This window comes from Vigna unguiculata, chromosome 7 (genome assembly GCF_004118075.2).
Source record: "Vigna unguiculata cultivar IT97K-499-35 chromosome 7, ASM411807v1, whole genome shotgun sequence".
In the NCBI taxonomy this organism is placed as follows: Eukaryota; Viridiplantae; Streptophyta; class Magnoliopsida; order Fabales; family Fabaceae; genus Vigna; species Vigna unguiculata.
Window position 1 is genome coordinate 14,170,608 of NC_040285.1, and position 19,985 is coordinate 14,190,592.

The 19,985-nt window shown below is 28.0% G+C and overlaps 1 protein-coding gene and 1 long non-coding RNA gene across 2 annotated transcripts; both read right to left on the reverse strand.

The window, feature by feature from the left end:
* Window positions 1–2,148: 2,148 nt before the first annotated feature.
* On the reverse strand, window positions 2,149–5,223 carry LOC114191896 (putative receptor-like protein kinase At4g00960). The gene is made up of 7 exons (XM_028081343.1): window positions 4,384–5,223; window positions 4,170–4,292; window positions 3,904–4,052; window positions 3,593–3,803; window positions 3,253–3,490; window positions 2,879–3,029; window positions 2,149–2,791 (listed from the first exon to the last, which is right to left on the reverse strand). Exons 1-7 carry the CDS (start codon window positions 5,198–5,200, stop codon window positions 2,441–2,443), a joined length of 2,040 nt encoding a protein of 679 aa, XP_027937144.1. The 5' UTR covers window positions 5,201–5,223; the 3' UTR covers window positions 2,149–2,440.
* Window positions 5,224–17,477: 12,254 nt separating this feature from the next.
* Window positions 17,478–19,784, reverse strand: LOC114192620. Its single transcript, XR_003606122.1, has 4 exons — window positions 19,497–19,784; window positions 18,402–18,521; window positions 18,121–18,173; window positions 17,478–17,676 (listed from the first exon to the last, which is right to left on the reverse strand). It is a non-coding gene; the product is annotated as an uncharacterized LOC114192620 (long non-coding RNA).
* Between the last annotated feature and the right edge of the window lie 201 nt (window positions 19,785–19,985).

Consider the following 19,985-nt stretch of genomic DNA (forward strand, 5'->3'; position numbering starts at 1 on the left):
AATTAAAATACTAAGTAAAAATGTTAATTTCATTACCTTCCATATTGGTCCATAACCAGTCTTAAAGACACATCAATGCCTCTACAGTATATGGAAGTAATTTACTCATTTGTGGGGTAAGAATCTGACCACCATTATTGAATGAAGACTCATAATGTTTTTACTAATATATATATATATATATATATATATATATATATATATATATACTTTTTCTGAATTAAAGTTTTTACTAATATAATGAAGATTCATAATGTTTTGACTCATTTGTGGGGTAATAATTTTTCTGAATTAAAGTTTAGCGGGTACGGGTATCCACGGGTACGGATACTATGATATCCGTACCCGCCCCGTTAACATGCGGGTATCAAAAATACCCATACCCACGGGTAGCGGGTATCCATTTTTAATATCCATTTTCTATTTATTTCGGATTTTATCCGCGGATATTCACGGGTACGGATTTTTTTGACATCCCTAGTCAGGACAGGAATCTCTCTAGGGAATCTAGCTCCTCTTACAGTAAAAAGTAAAAAACAAGATATATCAAATTATGAGGGCCACATAATTTCATCAATTTGAATGGTTTTCCCTTGCATTCTCCTCACTTTTGCGAGAGTGATATTTGAGAAGGGTTATTCCGTCACTCACATTTCACCCCAAATTCATTGAAACAAACAAATTACACAATCGCTCTTGCATATGCATAAACAGTAATTTATTCAATACAAACATAACGTAAAAGTTAGTTTTGTTAAAAATATTATATTAATATGCTAATAAACAATACCAAAAGTGAAATAGATGATAAACAAAAGCTTTAAGAATATTATTCAATTTTTTATGATTTTGATAAAGAATGTTTACGGTGATTGAATATGAATATAACTAATATTTAATTTTTTTAATCAATATGATCACGGAGATAATAAGTATCTACATATTTTTAAGTTTCTTTTACTTTTATTTTAAATTATTAAAACTGATAGTTTATTTATTTAACATTCTTTACATGGTTATGAAAATGACTTGAAGAGGAAGGAAATTACGCTACGATGAGTTTAGAATATACTAAGAGCAAAGAAGTGGGTGATTTTTTTGCTTAAATAATAGTTTTATGTCAGACCTATCTCCATCAGTGATAATGATGTTGTGTTGAATTTTCAATGGTCAATTATGAATGAATTAGCCGCGGACAGATGATGGACAGGAAAGCAGCATTTTCCGACTTTTGTTTATGAATGTCATAAAAATATTAATTTCTATGAAGTTATTGTTTATTATTGATAAAATTATTTTCGCAGTATCTAAAAGAAAATTTATATTTTGAAAAAAAAAATTGACAAATTTTATAAAATTTTCATAAATATAATTAAAATAAATTAATTTTATATTTTCTAACTAAAATAAAATAACAAAGTAGTATTTTTTTTTACCTAAATTGATAATTTTTTAGCCTATTATTTTTCTATCTAAAAGTCATGCTAAACGGCAAGTTGTATGCAAAAAGAAAAATACACTTATTCTTAAAAGAGACTTTAGACTTTAGTGTAAGTTAACTTTGAAAGATAAGCCTAAGAATAAATCTTCCCAAAGAGAGTAACATATATAAACTCCAATAAATCACTTTCAAAACATCCCGATCAATTTTTAAAATCAATTCATGTTAATAAATTATTTAAAAACACTCAAAATCAATATTTAAAATCAATTGAAAATAATAAATTCACATCAAACAAAATCAATTCCTTCTAATTTTTTATTAACCAAAATCAATTTTTCCATTAAGTTAAATCACTTCTCCTAAAACGTTTTCAAACATATTTTGAAGTAAACTTCAAATAAATTTTATAAAAAATAAAATTTAAACTTAATTCAACTGTGTATTCAATTATAAACTTTCTTATCTTTAATGAAGGTGAGATTTAACACTTTCATCTTTGTATTATTTAGTTTTATAAGAAATATTTTATTCTTGCTTGATTGTGTTACTATATTCCCATATTTAAATCATATCATTATCTCACGACCACATAGGAAATTATTACACAGACGTATCACAATATCGAACATCAAATTATTAAAAAGTACAACATTGAAAAGGACCGACCTATCAATTTGATCTCTCAAAAACATTCTACCCATGAATAACTTTACAAAGCAAACTATCATATTCTTATTAAGAGGGATATTTTGGGATATTTGAGAGAGCATTTCGTAACTACATCAATAATTAATAACAAAATTGCATATTAATTAAAGATACAAGTTGATTGAACTACAAGAAAATCATTAATAAACAAAGATGATGATAAGTGACATCAATTGTTTTAGTCCTGTGAGGCAAAGGATTAGATGTATTTAACGAAGATTTTGCACTCTAGGAAAAATTGTATTATTGTTTAAGACAAGAAACGTTGATGATGAATATTATCAACATTTAGCGAGGGTATAACTCAGTAATTGAAGCTTCATTTTCTGATTCCTGAGCTGATTTAAGTATCGCTTCACGTGATCCTGTTCCCCTTGAATTATACTCCCATGACTGCATCTCTGGAAAGCTTCTAGTTCTGTTGTTAAAGTAAAATGCTGGTTCTGCAGGAATAGGGAGACTCAGAGAATGGCTATTAAGCATGAGTATAATGCTAGCCATGGTTGGTCTGTCTACTAAATTTTCTTGAACACATAGTAAACCAATATGCAAGCATCTTAACATTTCATTGCGTGAACTGCTATTAAGTGATGGATCTACAATATTTACAGCCTTCCCCTCCTTCCAGTTTCTCCAAGCCTGCAAAATTTGTTATCAGATCATTCATTTACTTCTACATTAACAATTTTTGAGCATGTAATCAACAGTGACAAAACAAAGACTTACGAAGCTTAATAGATCCTCCATACTCTCCCCATTACTAATTCCACTGTTTTTCTGGCCGCTTACAATCTCAAGAATCAGTACACCGAAACTGTACACATCCGATTTCACTGAAAACTGTCCATGCATTGCATACTCCGGTGCCATGTATCCACTACACACCAATATGGACAAGATTATTAATTTCCTTGTGTTTCAATTTCTAATGAATTACTGTTAAAAGTTTTTGAGTTATTACTCAGCCATATGAAACAGATAGATTCTAACAATTGCCTAAGGCTAAAACTCTTTAAAGAGTTACAAATTCATGATTTGGTGAAAATTATTGAAATTGAACTCTCAACCATCAACAAGCTATAACATATTCTGATACTTACTAGGTTCCAACAATTCTATTTGTGTTTACTTGAGTTTGATCCATTAAAACAAGTCTTGCCATGCCAAAATCTGCTATCTTAGGATTCATCTCTTCGTCTAAGAGAATGTTGCTTGCTTTGAGATCTCGATGGATAATTCGTAGCTGAGAATCTTCGTGAAGGTAGAGAAGACCTCGAGCAATACCTCTAATGATTTTGTAGCGCTTTTCCCAATCCAACTGTGCCTTCACGGCTGGATCTGCACATATAGCGGCCAACAGTTTCAACTCCACGAATAATTAGGTTTGTGAGCAAGAAGTGAAATATAGAGCAGCAGTGTAATTATATATATGAAAGGTACCAAATATGAAATAATCAAGGCTTTTGTTGGGAACAAATTCATAGATGAGTAGTCTTTCTCTTCCTTCCAAACAGAAACCCAGTAGCCTAACTAAATTCCGGTGTTGAAGCTTCACCACTAAAAGCACTTCATTCTTAAATTCCGTATCTCCTTGCCCAGAATCTCTTGACAACCTTTTCACTGCAATTATCTGTCCATTGGGGAGTCTACCCTGAAAATATATCTCTGTCAGGTATAGTAAATAATTTGCTAACTGTGGTTAATTATAGCATGTTTTGACGATGTGTGTCTGAATCAACAGGGTTACATACCCGGTAAACAGCTCCAAATCCACCTTGTCCAAGTTTTTTAGAATCAGAGAAGTCCTCGGTAGCAACTCGTATCGTGTCAAAGCTGAAATGCAATGAGTCAGCAATTTTAATTTCATCCTCATCTTCATCATCTTGTTCTTTAACTTCACCTGGGAAATGGATTTAAACTAGTTAGTTTTTCGAATATGTTCGAATAACAAACAATACACCGGTGGTTGCATTCGGGTTTGTTTGTCTGAACAAAAAAAAAATATCACAAGACTTGCCTGCAAGATTTTTCCTTGCCTTCCTCCTCCTTAAACATAGGAAGAGACAGATGAGCAAAACAACAACGACAACAACAGTAGGCACAACTACGGCAATGACAATTATTGTTGTGTTGCCACTTTCTGCAGAAAAAACAAAAATCCTCTACCGGGTAAGACATTTGGGTTGGTGTTTGTTTGGGTGAAATGGAAAATTGAGAAGAAAAAGAAGTACCTTGTGAGGAAATGGTATTGGTGGATGGAGGAGGTGACTCTGGAACCGGGTCTAATGTTGTTGGAGTTCCGTAGAAGCTGTAAGTTTCGAATCTAATATTACAACTTGGTCTAAGAACTCTACCACCTACCTTGCCATTGCAGCAGGTTGGGATCTCCGAGATAGCCCCCTCTAAGCATTGATTACATTGTTGGTGAGACAAATCAGGGGTGCACTGCACAGCACCGTATACGTTTTGAAAATTTGTTGAATTTTCTGCCGCAGCATACTTACGACGGGAGTCACCTGATGCAGCTATGCCTCTTAGGGTCTTCATTAAGTTCCCGAGCACTTGGCTGAACTGATCCGGTTCCGTTACATTTTCTAAGTTCCACCAGTAATAACCAGGAAAAGTTTCCATTTTATGGAACATTGTTTCGTTAGAGTATCGTAGCATGCATAGATCGGACCACATAATTGCCTTTTTCTGGTTTGGACATCTCTGTTTTATGTCGAGTGTGGAGTTTTTGAGGCAGCTGCGGCACTTGTCTGACTCAACATCGCCTCTACAGAGTCCTATGGCGTTTACCGTGTCAGTGTTATGGGCATATGAAAAGTTGTAGAAACCGTAGTTGATTTGGGTGTTGGAATAGAGAGTGGATAAAAGGTTGTTGAGGTTGGTGCTGTAGGTGCTGTTGGCCGTGTAGTTGCCCTTGCCGTTATCACATACGTGCTTCTGGGCGGTGGCTACAGATATAAATTTTAGAAACGGAAAACAAAGAAAGATAATTAGCATGCAGGAGAACACGGCCATTCTGATCTTTGGGTGTGTTATCATGAATGCCCAAAGGATGCTGCTGTCACTTTTATTTCATACTCTATTTATTTATTGAATTAATGTTATATTGTAATTTGTAAAATTAAAAAATAAAATCACTGGTTCAGTCAAACAATGCATTTTTTAATTCAAGTGGTTCTGTATTAGGCAGTCAAGATTCCGAACTTTGGAAGGTGGCTGGCAGAGTCAAAGACGACGACAGAAGTGCGTAGGGACAGAAGAGGATAAACAAATACACGCTTTTCAATGACAACAAAAACCAAGACTTCTCCTTTCGGTATCATATCCGTCCGTACACACGGGCTTGTGTTTTTTTTAAGAGCAAGACGTGTGATAATAGTAATGATAATTACACTTTAACTCATTTTTTTTAGGATAATGATTCAAAGACTACCAATGATTATTACGTTACTTTCTGACATGAAAAGTAATTTTTAATTTTTAATTTTTTTAATTAATGTTAACTTTTTTAAGTTGTGAAAGTGAATGGAAATGGTTAAAAGCGATTTTGAAAAAAAATCATTCCCAGACCATTGAAAATGATGTTGGATCCATCGTGTCTACGAAATCCACTGAAACTCAAAAGATTTCTTCAAAGTTTCGTTCTTTATTCCTAAAAGATCCAAACCCAGCAGTAGATCTCCCTCTTCAGCTCTAGTTATGAGACAAAGAAGTGCAGATTTTCAAAGGCCAAGAAAGAGGAGACTCTAGGATGTAGTGTGGTGGATATCGTGTTCCATTTTGATTCTTTTTTTTATTTATATTCCCACCAAAGGCTCCACCAAAATTGACTCCACTCACTAAAATATACTTATAAGAGAAATTGGTGTGGAAAAATTGGCCCACAACTCCCCAGCTCACACACATGATAACAGTAGTTGCATTAACTGGTCACCCTTGATGTATTACATGTTGACTTGTCCATTACTTTTTGCACATTAATATCAAATGGGGTTTGTGGTTACGACACTAAACTTGTACACCATTCACAGTGACTACATGACATTAAGCATGTCTACAACGAATATTGAACCTAATAAAAATTGTTGCGAGATAATTGGTCCACGAAATCCAGCTCTCTCTCTCACTCACACACACACAATATATATGTGTATATATATATATATACATATATATATATATATATATGTATATATACATATATATGTATATACATATATATGTATATGTATATGTATATATATATATATACATATACATATATATGTATATGTATATGTATATATATATATGTATATATATATATATACATATATATATATATATATATCTACATGGAACAACTCCCACCTAACACACGTGATAATTGTGGTTGTATTAACTGGTCACTCATGATGTATTACTTAGTGACTTGACCATCACTTTTTGTACATCAATATCAAATGGGGTATGCAGTTAGGGTGCTAAACTCCTAGACTATTCACAATTACTCACATGACCTTCAAAGCATGTTTGCAATGTATATTGAACCTAATAAAAATTGTTGCGAGATAATTAGTCCATGAAATCCAGCTTATATATGTATCAATTCTGTATGGAATAACTGGTGACCACTGGCTTATTAAGTGGTGACCTGCCTTGAACATTTTGCATACCCATTTCACCATTGCTCTGTTGTAAGGAAGTTCACAACTAAAACATGTTTACTATCTAGGAAGACCTTAATAACATGTATGGAAGGTATATTTACTCCTCAGAGAAATTCGTGTGAAATAATTGACCCACAACTCCCACACGTGATAACTGGTTGTATTAATTGGTCATCCCTGATGTATTACGTAGTGACCTACCCATTACTTTTTGCACATCAATATCAAATGGGTTCTGCGATTAAGGTGCTAAACTTGTACAACATTCATAGTGACTCACATAACCTTCAAAGCATGTCTACAACGTATATTGAACCTAATAAAAATTGTTGTGAGATAATTGGTCCACGAAATCCAACTTATATATATATATTATAAATTCTGCATGGAATTATTGGTGACCATTGACTTATTAAGTGGTGACCTACCTTGAACATTTTTCACACTACTCTATTGTAAGGAAGTCCACAACTAAAACATTTATATTGTCTAGGAATACCTCAAAAATATGTATGGAAGGTATATTTATTCATAAGAAAAATTCCTATGGAATAATTGGCCCACAAGTGCCCAATTGCCCCCCCTCACACATGATAATAGTGATTGCATTAATGGGTGACCCTGGATGTATTACATGGTAACCTGCCCATTACTTTTTGCACATCAATATCAAATGGGGTATGGTGCTAGGGTGCTAAACTTGTACACCATTCCCTTAGGGTTTAATGGTAACGAAAAAACTTCCAAAGGGGATTTCGAAAAAATGGGGTCTTCTTCCTCACACTTTCATCTTCACCACTTCTAGCTAACCCTACACGACATACCCTTTTTTTCTATGCTTGTGACTATTCTGCGTCTCCCATATTTGTCTTTTCCCACTCGTTTTCCTTTTTGCATTTCTCTTCTCTCACGGAATGGAACAAAGATGGTGGCTTTCATAGGGAGTGTGGAGATTTTCCAAGGAAGAAGACCAACACCGTGGATTTCGCATGGAGGAAAATATAGATTTCGTAGGCACAGTGAAGTTTGGAAGGATTTCAACACCATTCTCAATGATCTGCGAATGATTTTTTTCCAAAATCGCTTTTGGCCATTTCCATTCACTTTCACGACTTGAAAAAGTTAACATTAATTAACTTCTCTTTCCCTCACGTGACATACTCTCTTTTGCAAGTGAAAAAAAATTAAAAATTACTTTCTAAGTCAGGGAGTAACATAAGAGTCAAATTTCGGTAGTTATTGAATCATTATCCTTTTTTTTTATTCATTTTTAACCTACTAACTATTAGATCATTATATTATATTATTTAAAAAAATTAAAATAGATAATTTAATGGTAATTGAAGGAGTGGATTAAAAGTGGATAAAAAAATATGGGTTAAACTATCTTTATCCTAATAGTAATTATCAGTGTTACTTAGAGTTTTTAAAATTATATTTTCTGCATCAAATATTTTGAATATTGATTGCATAATCTGAATGAAATTTTATGAGAATGGATTGCGTTTTTAAGAATACTGTATTATATCTGGGCATATTTGGATAATATGCTGCCAAAACCAGGTAGGTATAGCCTCACAAATAATAGTGTATGTGTAATCTTTTAAACAAGTTTTACATAGCGGTCTAGGTCGTCTACTATAAAGTATCATGTTGAATATAAGACTGTTAACTTTAAATACAAGTCTCTTGTAGACATTTAGAACTTGGGTTCAACTCAGGCCCATAGAGAATCTGGGTATTGGCCCAAATTTACTCAAAGAAGGCTCAGCCCACAAGAAGGGGCAAAATCATTTAATGATTCTATAAGTACGAGTGGATCCCAACAATTAAAGGTATGCTTTTCATTAATTAATTCCCTAATCTGATATTTGACTTTTGAAAACTTTTTTGCTGACTTGATCGTTGGAGCCCTTCCGCAAGTAAGCCCTTAAGAGTCCAAACCGCTTATATTAGAAGATGACCTGTGCAAGCCGAGAAGGAGCCAGCTCGAGAGATCAAAGGTTGAGGTAAGACATTATTTGTGTTATTTAATATTCCTTATTTGTTTTCGCAAGAATAAATACACATAGTTTTTTTTTATTAAAATAATGTTAGATTTTGATTAAAAAAAAAGTATAGGAGCATTAATTTGTGATGGAAAGTAATCTTGAATTTGTCAAGGAATTAGAAAGAAAATTCTTTATCTTATTCGTCAAAGTTCAATGAGTATAACATATGGAACTAGAAGATATAAAAACTAAAGAAGAGGGTAACATAAAGAGCAGGAAAGCCACTTCAGACTATATACAAACTAACAAATTTAACAAAATAGATTGTAATATAACAGAAATTCATATACACTGTCAGTCTCCGTTAAACACAAGTTTATTGAACATAATAGTTTATAATTTTAGTATCACGCATCACCGATAGATTTAAATTATTATATGTTTGATATATTATTTGGAAAATTTAATATATATTTTATATCATTATTTAGAAAGTTATAAAATTATTATTGTTTTGTATATATCAACTGTATCTGATTGATTAAAGAAGTGTTTTTAACGAAGAAAAATAAATTATCAATATCAAATACAACATTAGAATAATATTTTTTTAATCTTTTTATCATGTCTTTTTTTTCTGATTTAGAACAAATAAAATTATAATGATTGACTAATTTTAATTTTTATACTTTATCATTTACACAATAATAAAATTGTAAACTTTGTTCTTTATTCTTTTTATGAATCTTTTATGAATGATATATACAAATTATAAATACTAAAAATTTAAAATTTTTATTTTTTATAATTTTTCTTTTATTTCAGGATATATGTATTATTAAAAAATATGAAACAAATAAAAATTATTTAAACCTGATGGTGGAGATAATGGAGTTTGTTAGGAACAGGATTTTAAATTATAGGCAGTATCGATGTTTCAAATCTCAGAGTAACGATGTTTAAAATTCAGAGAGTAACGAGAGTTTCAAACTCCGAACAGTACCGGAAGTTTTCTAAACCGCTGGTAAAGTTGCGTTAATTCTGGGGTTACTAGAAACTCCAAATAATCTATTAGCAACTAACTCTTTTGAAGAAATGATCAACCACAATAAACAAGTGGGGATTAAAAATCTCATAAACACTAAGTGTAATTCTAATTAAAAACAATTATTTTTTTAGTGTTAGTTAGATATTTACATAGGATTAAACCAAACTTTTAATTAAAAAATTGGCTATAGCAAAATGGAATTTAGCTCAACCTTTTTATTTGGAATATTTATTTTATATTAATTAATATAATACTGGACATAAATACTTCATGTCACTTTTTTAGTTAAGAACCTTTTCTTGATAAGATAGAAGATACCTAATAATTAAAATTTTTGATAATTTGAGAATGGTTACTCCAATAACTGAAATGGAATATAGGGTCATAAATATACAGTTCAAGACCAACACAAGGTGTGGCCTATTTAAACCAGACATTGCACAAAAAAATTACGTGAGTTCAAAGACAAGAGAACGTTGTGTTATCCGGGTTTTAAGACTTTGAAGCATTGTGATGGTATTAGTATATATCACGACCATGACCAAATTGAAACCTCATTTTCTTCATAGCTGATTCAATTGGCTCGAAGGAACTCATGTCTTGAGATTTGGAAAGTGACCCATCTTCAGAAGCTTCTTCAAGGCTTCTCTGACCTTCTTTCCTTGTACCTTCCAAAGCATTTTATCAAATCAAACATACCTTACTTTGTTATCTACCACAAAGAAATTAGTGTATTAAAATGATTCCTTCGTTATCATGTTATTGACTTAAATTCATTTTTATTTCCTCTATTTGAATATAAATTTTTTACACTTGACAACAGTATTGACATATTAATCGATGGTAACTATATTAATCTTTTACGTAAAATATTGATAACAATGTCTAATTATAAGCTTCAACATTGCTATTAGGAAAAATGAAGGCTTAGATATTTTTTTTTCTTCATTTTTGTTGCGTTTATTTAATTTGGTTCCTATTTTTGTTAAGAGTTCTATTTGATTGTAAACTTTACCAATTTGGTATTTTGTGTTAACGGTGTTTAAATACTTAATCATGTAAACGGTGCATGTTACGTGTCACTTTTTTTTTTAATTTTTAATTTTTTCAATTCAATAAAATTGTTCACATGTCAAATTAGCAGTATTGTATCACGTGTCAATGTCAGAGTCATGTGTCAGTTTATTGTTGTATTATTTCTTTTTGTTCAATTTAGTCTCTATATTCTATATTCGTTATTTTGTTCAATACAATCTCATTTTTTTTAAATTAAATAATTTTGATCATTCTAACTTGACAAAATTTAATTTTTATATAAATATTATAATAATATTATTTTTAAATTGACATTTTTATTAATTATTTTGAAACTCAATTATTACTAGACTTAATTAAATATATAATTTAATTCTTATATTTAATTATTAAATACAATATAATTATTTAAAATATTATTAGAATATGATTATTAAATGTTTTAGAAAAAAAGATACTAATATTTCTAAAATTTTTATTTAAATCTAAAACATTTTATATTCTTATTCTGTTTCATATATTAATTAAAATATAAAACATTTTAGATTTAAATATCAATGTTAGAAGTATCAGTATATTTTTCTAAAATATTTCTAATATTAAAAATATTTTTAAATTTTAATTTTTTAAATATTAGTATATTTAGAGCATACATAGGAGAAAAAATTTAATAATTATACTATAATAATATTTTAAATAATTATGTTTTATTTAATTAAATCTAAAAATTATATTCAATTTATAATTAAATCTAATAATTTATAATTGAATTTAATAAATAATTACTTAAAATATCAATTTTAATTAAAATATTACTATAACAATCATATAAAAATTAAAGGTTATATATTTGATCCCTATTTTTGTTTACTTTTGTCTATTTAGTCCTAATATTTTCTTTTTTTCAATTCGGTCCAAATTTTTATCAATTTTTTTTTTAATTTGGTCCTTTTATTTTTCAATGATGTTTAAGTAATTAACGGTAATGAACCGTGACTGTCATGCGTCATTTAGTAATTTTTTTAAAATTTTAAAAAATGTCCACTTGTCAACCCAAAAGCGTGTCACATGTCAGAGTAATGTTTTATATTCAATTTGATCCTTATATTTATTATTTTTGTTCAATTTAGTCTTAATTTTGTTTAAAATTGAAAAATTTTGCCCCTCTTAAAATTGAAACCAAATGTTATTTTTATATTAAAGTTATAACGATGTTTTCATTAAAATAATAAATATTATTAGATAAGATAATATTTACTATTTCAGAATTTTTATAGTAAAGTAAATGCAAATCATAAACTACATTTTATTTTTATAATAAACCAAATTATAAAGGCATAATCCAAGTTTTTAAATTTTTGAACAAACAAAATTAAAATAAAGTTCTGACTCCATGAATTTGTCTCATTAATAATAACATAGACTTTTAAAAATTTCAAAGTAGAAGAAAAATTTATAACTAACAAATATTTTTTATATAAGTATTAATATTTTCTCCTCTTCTACAGAAAAATTATGTATTTTATTAATTTATTTTTAAAATAGTCATTACATATTACACTTTTCTTAAAATCTGATCAGTTAATAGTTTCTTAATAATTAGTAACAGTATTAATAAATGCAAATAAAATTACTTACCTTAAATATATTTAATTACCAAATTAAAAATTAAGACTTTGTTTTTTTTTTACCTAGCTTACTGAAAAATATATTTATATTTTTCAAAATCTACTTTTCATCTTCAAAAAATATAAAGATGTTAAGAAAAATTAAAACAATTTTCCAGTTTTTTCCAACACTACTTCCAAGGTATATTTTTTCAACCTCTCAAAGAACTTTTCAGTTTCTTCCAACCTACATCCAAGATATATTTTTATGGCTTCTCAAAGATGAATGTCTTTGTCATTAAATAACATTAAATATTATAAACCAACAACTTTTTGTATTTCTCATTGCAATGTTATATATGAATTTATTGTATTAAAATTTTAAATGGAAAATATTTTAAAAATCTACCTACCTTTTTAAGAGAGCTTTATACAGTTTTCAAAAATCTTCTTAAATTTCAATGTAGCTTATTGAATAAACTTATAAGTCAACACTTACGTCTTTCAATATAAATGTCAATAATATAAAGAATAAATGGAAAACTTTTCGTCTTCCAAGAATTTTGAATTATGACTATTTATTATGAACAACAACAATCATGATTTGTGGGACTCAATGAATCATGAAGTATCAATCAAACATATAATTAGAGTTTAAGACATTCCCGAAAAATATTATTTATCAATTTTAAGTATATAAAAAATATAAAAATTTTATATCATCATGTTGTTTTTTGAGATGTTATAAGCTTCTTTATTTATCGCTAATGATTAATACAAAATGCAAAATCTTCTTCTATTAGTGTGCTTGAAAACCGATTGATCTAATATTACTTATTATGGTTGTATTCTTAATTTTATATCAATTATGATTTTAAAATATTGCATTGGAAACCAAAATCTTCTTCTATTAATGTGTTTGAAAACTGATTGATCTAATAGTACTGATTATGGTTGTATTCTTAACTTTATATCAATTTATGATTAAATTTAAATATTAATTTAAGAATAAATTTATATTTATGTAGGATTAATGTAATATTATCATTTTATATTTTTATATAATATTACATTACATTGAATTTACATTAGAAACTATTTTTTTTTCATTTAATGTCTTTCGAAACTGAACTTTTCTTATAGTTGATATTTTTAAACATCAAGCAGTAGATAATATTAGGTAATATATTCCTTCCGTGTTTTTAGAATAAATTTCAAAATTAATTCATTGAAAATAATATCATTTTTAAGTTGTGAAAAAATAATCATAATACATATAATAATATTAATAAATTTTGGATTCAAATTTGAAATCGTAACAGACAATAAAAGAAAAAGTATGTGATAACAAAAATTAAATTTAACATTTAAAATGAAAAATATATACAAAAATTTAATTTTTGTAATAAATAATTTAATATTTCTGATAAAAATATATAAATTCAAATATTCAAAAAATTTGATGACCCATAATGATATAATAATATATTATAAAATATAAAAATATGTAATAATGTAAATATAAAATATAATAATATTAATATAATTAAAATATAAGGTAAAAAATAAAAATTATAATTTTTTTAAACTTTTAAAGATATGGAAATAATTAACTATTTCAATTTCAATATTATTACAAGATTAAGATTCATATATTGTGAAAATTGGAATTCGAAATATATAAGGTAACATTTTCTCTACAAGCAATTACCAAACTGAAATTTTAGAATGAAAGTGGTACTAATTAAACCAAAAATATATCAATAAAATTTAAATTTTAACATTCAAAAAAAAATTGTAAAATAGTGTAGGTTTTTCAATAAATTCTTATAATGTCTCTAAACAATTTTCAAATATTTTTAACTTATAAGAAAGGTTCGTATTTTATATATTATCAAAATCTGAAAAATGATAAATTAAAAAAATTTAATGGAAATACATTAATATTCACAATTAAAAACAATAAAAGTTAAAAATATGATATAGAAAATAAACAAGTAATATAATATTTAGGAACAAAAGCTCTATGGTTCTTAATAATATAATAATATATTAACATATTAGTCCTAATATAATAATAATAGTAAAAATAATTAAAATATGGTGTAAAATAATAAATAAATAATTGTAAAATTTAAATATGAATTTTTAAATATTTTAAAATAATTTTCACATATTTTTGACATTTTACACAAACTTAAACAATAATTTAAAAAATAACTTTTATAACATAGACATTGGTATATCATTACAAGTTAAAATTATACATTCTTAAAATTTTTAAAAATTTTTAAAGATATAAAAATCACTAATGATCTCGATTTCAATATTTTTTTTTCTAAATTAGGATATATATTGTCAAATTTGAAATTCAAAATATATAGTAATAAAGTTTGAATTTAAATTCTAAATTTTAAAAGCTATAAAATATGAGAACAAAGTTAAAATTTGAAATTCAAAATCCAAAAGAATTATGAAAAAAGGACTCCAATAGAAGAGTCTATCAAATATCTAACCTTTGTATTTTTGCATAGTGTACCATTTATATTTGTCTACATAGTCTACATTTTGTAAGTTTTGATCGTTTACTATTTATATTTTGTTTGCAGTCTAACATTTGTATCTTTAAAGAATTAAAGAATCTACTATTTATATTTAGGTGTAATTAGTCGGATAATACTCACTTTTGTTTGGATATGTCAGTTTCATACCCACTTTTAAAAAGATGTCAATTGGGTCATAACTTTGAAAAAGATGTCTCAATCAGGTCCCTTTGAGAAAAAAAAATATTAACGCCATTAATGGTATCGATAATTAAAATGACTTACAAGAGTGAAAGAAACCTAATTGAGATATTTTTTCAAAAGTTGGGATTCGATTGACACATTTTTAAAGTGAGTACCAAACTGACACATATGAAAAGAGTAAATACTATCTGACTAATTAAACATTACATTTATATGCACGATCTATCATTTGTAGCTTTATATCGTTTACTCTTCACATCTTTTGTATCGTCTAATGTTTGTATCTTTATTAAGTCTACTCAACAATTTCTATATCGTCCATCATTTTTATTATTAGAGAAACAACTATTATATTCTTCTACATTTTTTACTCAATATTTCATTCAAAATTAAATTTGATTTCTTAATTTTAATTAACTAAATCTTAATATATTATTTAAAATAGTTATATATAATACATTTTATTAAAAATATATATAAATAACTTAAATACATTTTTATTATAAAATCAATTAAAATATTATTATTGAATTTTATAAAATAAAATTTATATTAAATTTAATTATACTTTTATAATTTCAAATTAATTTAATAAATATACTATAATTTTTAATTTTAAAATTTATATCCCGGCACGGATAGAAATACTAGTATATATATATATATATATATATATATATATATATATATATAACTTGACAAATATTATTACATATAGTGGTAAAGGTATATCTAGCATATAATAACCATTATCCTTAAATTAAGAAATACTGATAATAATAAGAATCTAACATAATATTGGGTAAGAGAGTGACTAACCAAAAGAGACATTTGTGGTGCCAGGGACATCTTAGACCATTCTAGTAAATTTAACGGAATTCATAGTACAAAGAATATAAAAAAAAAGTTTGATTATTCACAAACCAGTGAATATATATATATATATATACTAGTGTAAACACAAGCGCTATCGCGCCTGTGTGTACGCACTTTTTGAATTATATTAATAATTGATGATATTGTAATGTTATTAATTTAATAAACAAAATAACAAAATAAAAGTATATTTATAAAAAATAAAATAAAATGTACGGAGAAAATAAGAGAAAAATAACTGTTGATGAATAGTAAGAGAAAAAAAGAAAAAGGAGATAAGTAAATAATTTTATAAAAACTTGTAAAAGTAACCGTTAATTTTTAAAAATTTAATAAATAATTAAATTATAAAGGGTAAAGTTGGAATTATGAAATGTGGACACAAAAGAGGGAATCCCCTTTATATATAGTTATAGATATATATATATATATATATATATATATATATATATATATATATATATATATATATATATATATATATATATATATATATTTATTGGCGGAACTTGAATTAAATATACAAGAGTGCCGATTTAGATTTTTTATATATAATTATTTTAATTAAAACTTTTTTTTATTTTTTTACTTAAACAATTCTCATACTACAATTTACACTTTTTCATTTTTAATTTTTCTAATTGAATGAATTCACGTGAAATGAATATTCTAATTTATATTCCAATTCAAAACTATTTAACTAATTTATTGTATGCTGCGGAAAATACAAAATCCCAACATTTTGTATTGTAGGATTATACTAATTTGAGAAAAATATAATTAGGGTTCATGGCAATCTCATAAAAAAAAATCTTAAAATCATAGTTATGGTTCATATTAATTTGGGGAAGAACTTAATATAGGAGAAATATCGTAATGGGAAAATCATATATCTAACAAATATAAATTATATTAGGATACTGATTCATGAGATATTGTGAGTATGCATTTTTCTTTCTCTCTCCTCCGATCTCTATTTCTCCATGTGTCTTTCCTTTTATTTTCAGACTTTTTTAATGACTTGCTATGAATAAACCTCATGACCATATAAAACCTTAATCCCTTTATTAACCAAGGTCCATAAAATTAGTTTTTATTTTACTTTTTAAACAATAAAAATATATAAATCATATATATATATATATAAATATATATAAATTTAAAATATATATAAACAATAAAATTAAAAACCTGTTTGAGAGCCATGGCTCCTCTTAATCCTAAGCAAGGTCCGCCATAATAATATATATATATATATATATATATATATATATATATATATATATATATATATATATATATATATATGATGAAATTAACACATAGATATGGTGAATGAGTGATTATTTTACAAGGTATAACAGTTCTCATGTCATCACCACCAATCTCCACGTGTGGCTTGGCCATAACAGTAGAAGGCATTAAGTCATGACCATTAGCCACTTTCTTGGTGGAATGTGTCACATTCATTCTCACACTTGGGCTGAAAATGTCAACCACTTCTCCTATCATTCTTCCCACAGAAAGTGGTTTCATGACTCTAGACATGAATTGGAATGAAACTGCAGAGAGAAGGGAAAAACTTTGTGAAGAAGGGCACATTAGAAGTGAGATTTTGAAGGCATTTTATAGGCTCGAAAAGGGTTATGAAGGGAAAATAAACCATGAACTTGGCTTGGTTTAGAAGCACAAAAAAGAGAGATTCCATGCACGCTTGTCTATTTTGGGAAAGAACACATTGTTTAAGTAAGCAATTTGGGTTCTTCAAAATTGTCAAGGGAACATACTAGAGAGAAATTATGAAAAATGCTACACATTTATTTATTCAATTGCCAACATGCAGTTCAAGTAGTTCTTCCATAAGGGTAAACATATAAACTAAACTTCTTATAGATGAATAAGGTAACAGAAGAAAAAAACGGAATTATTATTCTTAGCCACGCACAATTTTTCACCAACTAAGTACCATAGAAAAGGGCTACAGCAATGAAAGAATGGCTCAGTACCTCTGTTGCTACTGAAAGGTGACCCTTCCGCTCTTATCACCTTGCAGCTTCATCTGCATAATTTAAATCAGATTAAGTTAGAACATTGTTTTCCTCTTGAGTAAACCATTTAATTAACGGTCGATTATTTTATCCCTTATGATTATGATAAAGAAAGTTTTTAGACTAATTCAGTGTATTACTGTTCCTCGTTTACAATAATCGATCACATGCGAGATGGTTCTTGGTGAATAGAAATGCAGACTAATGCAGGTAATAAGTGTTCTGAGATAAATTATCACCTTATATTTGGCTTTGTGAACACTTAATCACAAAGGCTTGGCAACTTCCTCAATTTTTGACATGATTTCGTTTGCAGGACATTGTGACGTAAAATGTGTTTCTCTCTTAACAATCCCATTCTGTATTGAGTTTAAACAAAATGAAGAAACAAGCACCATTAGCCTGGAAGAATAATTATATCTCCTCATAAATAGTATTTTGTTAGCCAATAAAGAGATAACTGAATTCAAATCAGGCTCTTAGGTACACATAAATCCATCAAAAGTTGATCCAGAAACCAAATAGTTCACAGTTTTGAAAATGATTTGTAAGTTTTAACTTAAATAAAACCTTTATAATGCATTGCACTTAAGAATCATGAAAGAATACTAACTTTTACTTACTGTCTGCTTCTCAAACAACTTTGCAAGATTAAAGCTTTGAGACCTAAATATGAGCTCAAAAGCATTCATCGAAACTGGTTTCTATTTTTTCTCCGTCACAAATTTTTCCTACATTTTAGGGAGAACAAATATTTCATGACCTTAATTCAATGAGCGATCCAAAATTGACCTTAGTTCAATGATTGATGCACAATTTTCCTTTGGTTTATGAGACTGTCATTGCACCTGATGCTGTACTTCATTTCACCCAACCAAAATAATCCATTAACAGCCTACCAAATCTACCACCCTAGTACTGATCAAGTACATTATACACAAGACAATCAATAACAGTTGCAATACTACATGCTCTGCCCTCAAAAACATTATTTATTAACCGACACTAGAAGTGCTTACGAAAGAAAAAACAATGGATGAGAAACAACCTTTGAAGACAACAACAACAACAACTACTACTACTTCCCCTGTAAAATCAAAGGCAATTATAACATTAAACAATACTAGGGGAAAACACACACTCGGTGATTTTGCAGAGAGGGTGTGAAACACTCATGCACACATCACATAGAGAAACTTAAACCACGCCAATTGAAATTGAAAATCATTAAGAAAAAATAGGAGTGAGACAAAATTAAAAGCACGAGATGAAATCGAAAGAGAAAGAGACGAAATTGAAAGCAAAAGACGAAATCAAAAGATGGTGTTTATTACTTTTATTGCATCTGTCTTTGATTTGACAGTACAGAGGGGGAGGTAGTTCGCATAGTGTGTTGTCCATTTCGCTCGGAGTCGATGCAATGTCAAACACCGTTCAACATACCGCACTGTCAAACGCTGTGTGAGAATGGGAGAGTATGTGATAATGGGAGGCTCACAGAGAACGCGCAGAGTATGTGAGAATGGAAGGCTTCCAGAGAATCGAATTGAATTCGCTCACCGCACTGTCAAACGCGAAAGAGAACGGTGGAGAGGTTCGCAAAGAACGCTTCTCCTTCTTGTTCCTCCCAGGTAACACACGAAATGAAATTAAATTTTTTTAAATTAGAAAAAAGAGGAAAAATGAAAAAAATAAAAAATATAATTACCAATTTGGTACCCCAACTTTTTCGTTAACATCAATTTGGTACCCAAACTTTTTGATTTGTTCAATTTAGTATCTCAATTTTCTAAAGAGTTTTAATTTGGTTCTCTCCGTTAAAT

Coding starts and splice junctions, on each gene's coding strand:
- LOC114191896 (XM_028081343.1), bottom strand. CDS start 5,200: ATGATAACACACCCAAAGATCAGAATGGCCGTGTTCTCCTGCATGCTA. Junction 3,491..3,592: donor CCTTGATTATTTCATATTTG/GTACCTTTCATA, acceptor CTATATGTGCAG/ATCCAGCCGTGAAGGCACAG. Junction 3,030..3,252: donor AATAGAATTGTTGGAACCTA/GTAAGTATCAGA, acceptor ATTGGTGTGTAG/TGGATACATGGCACCGGAGT.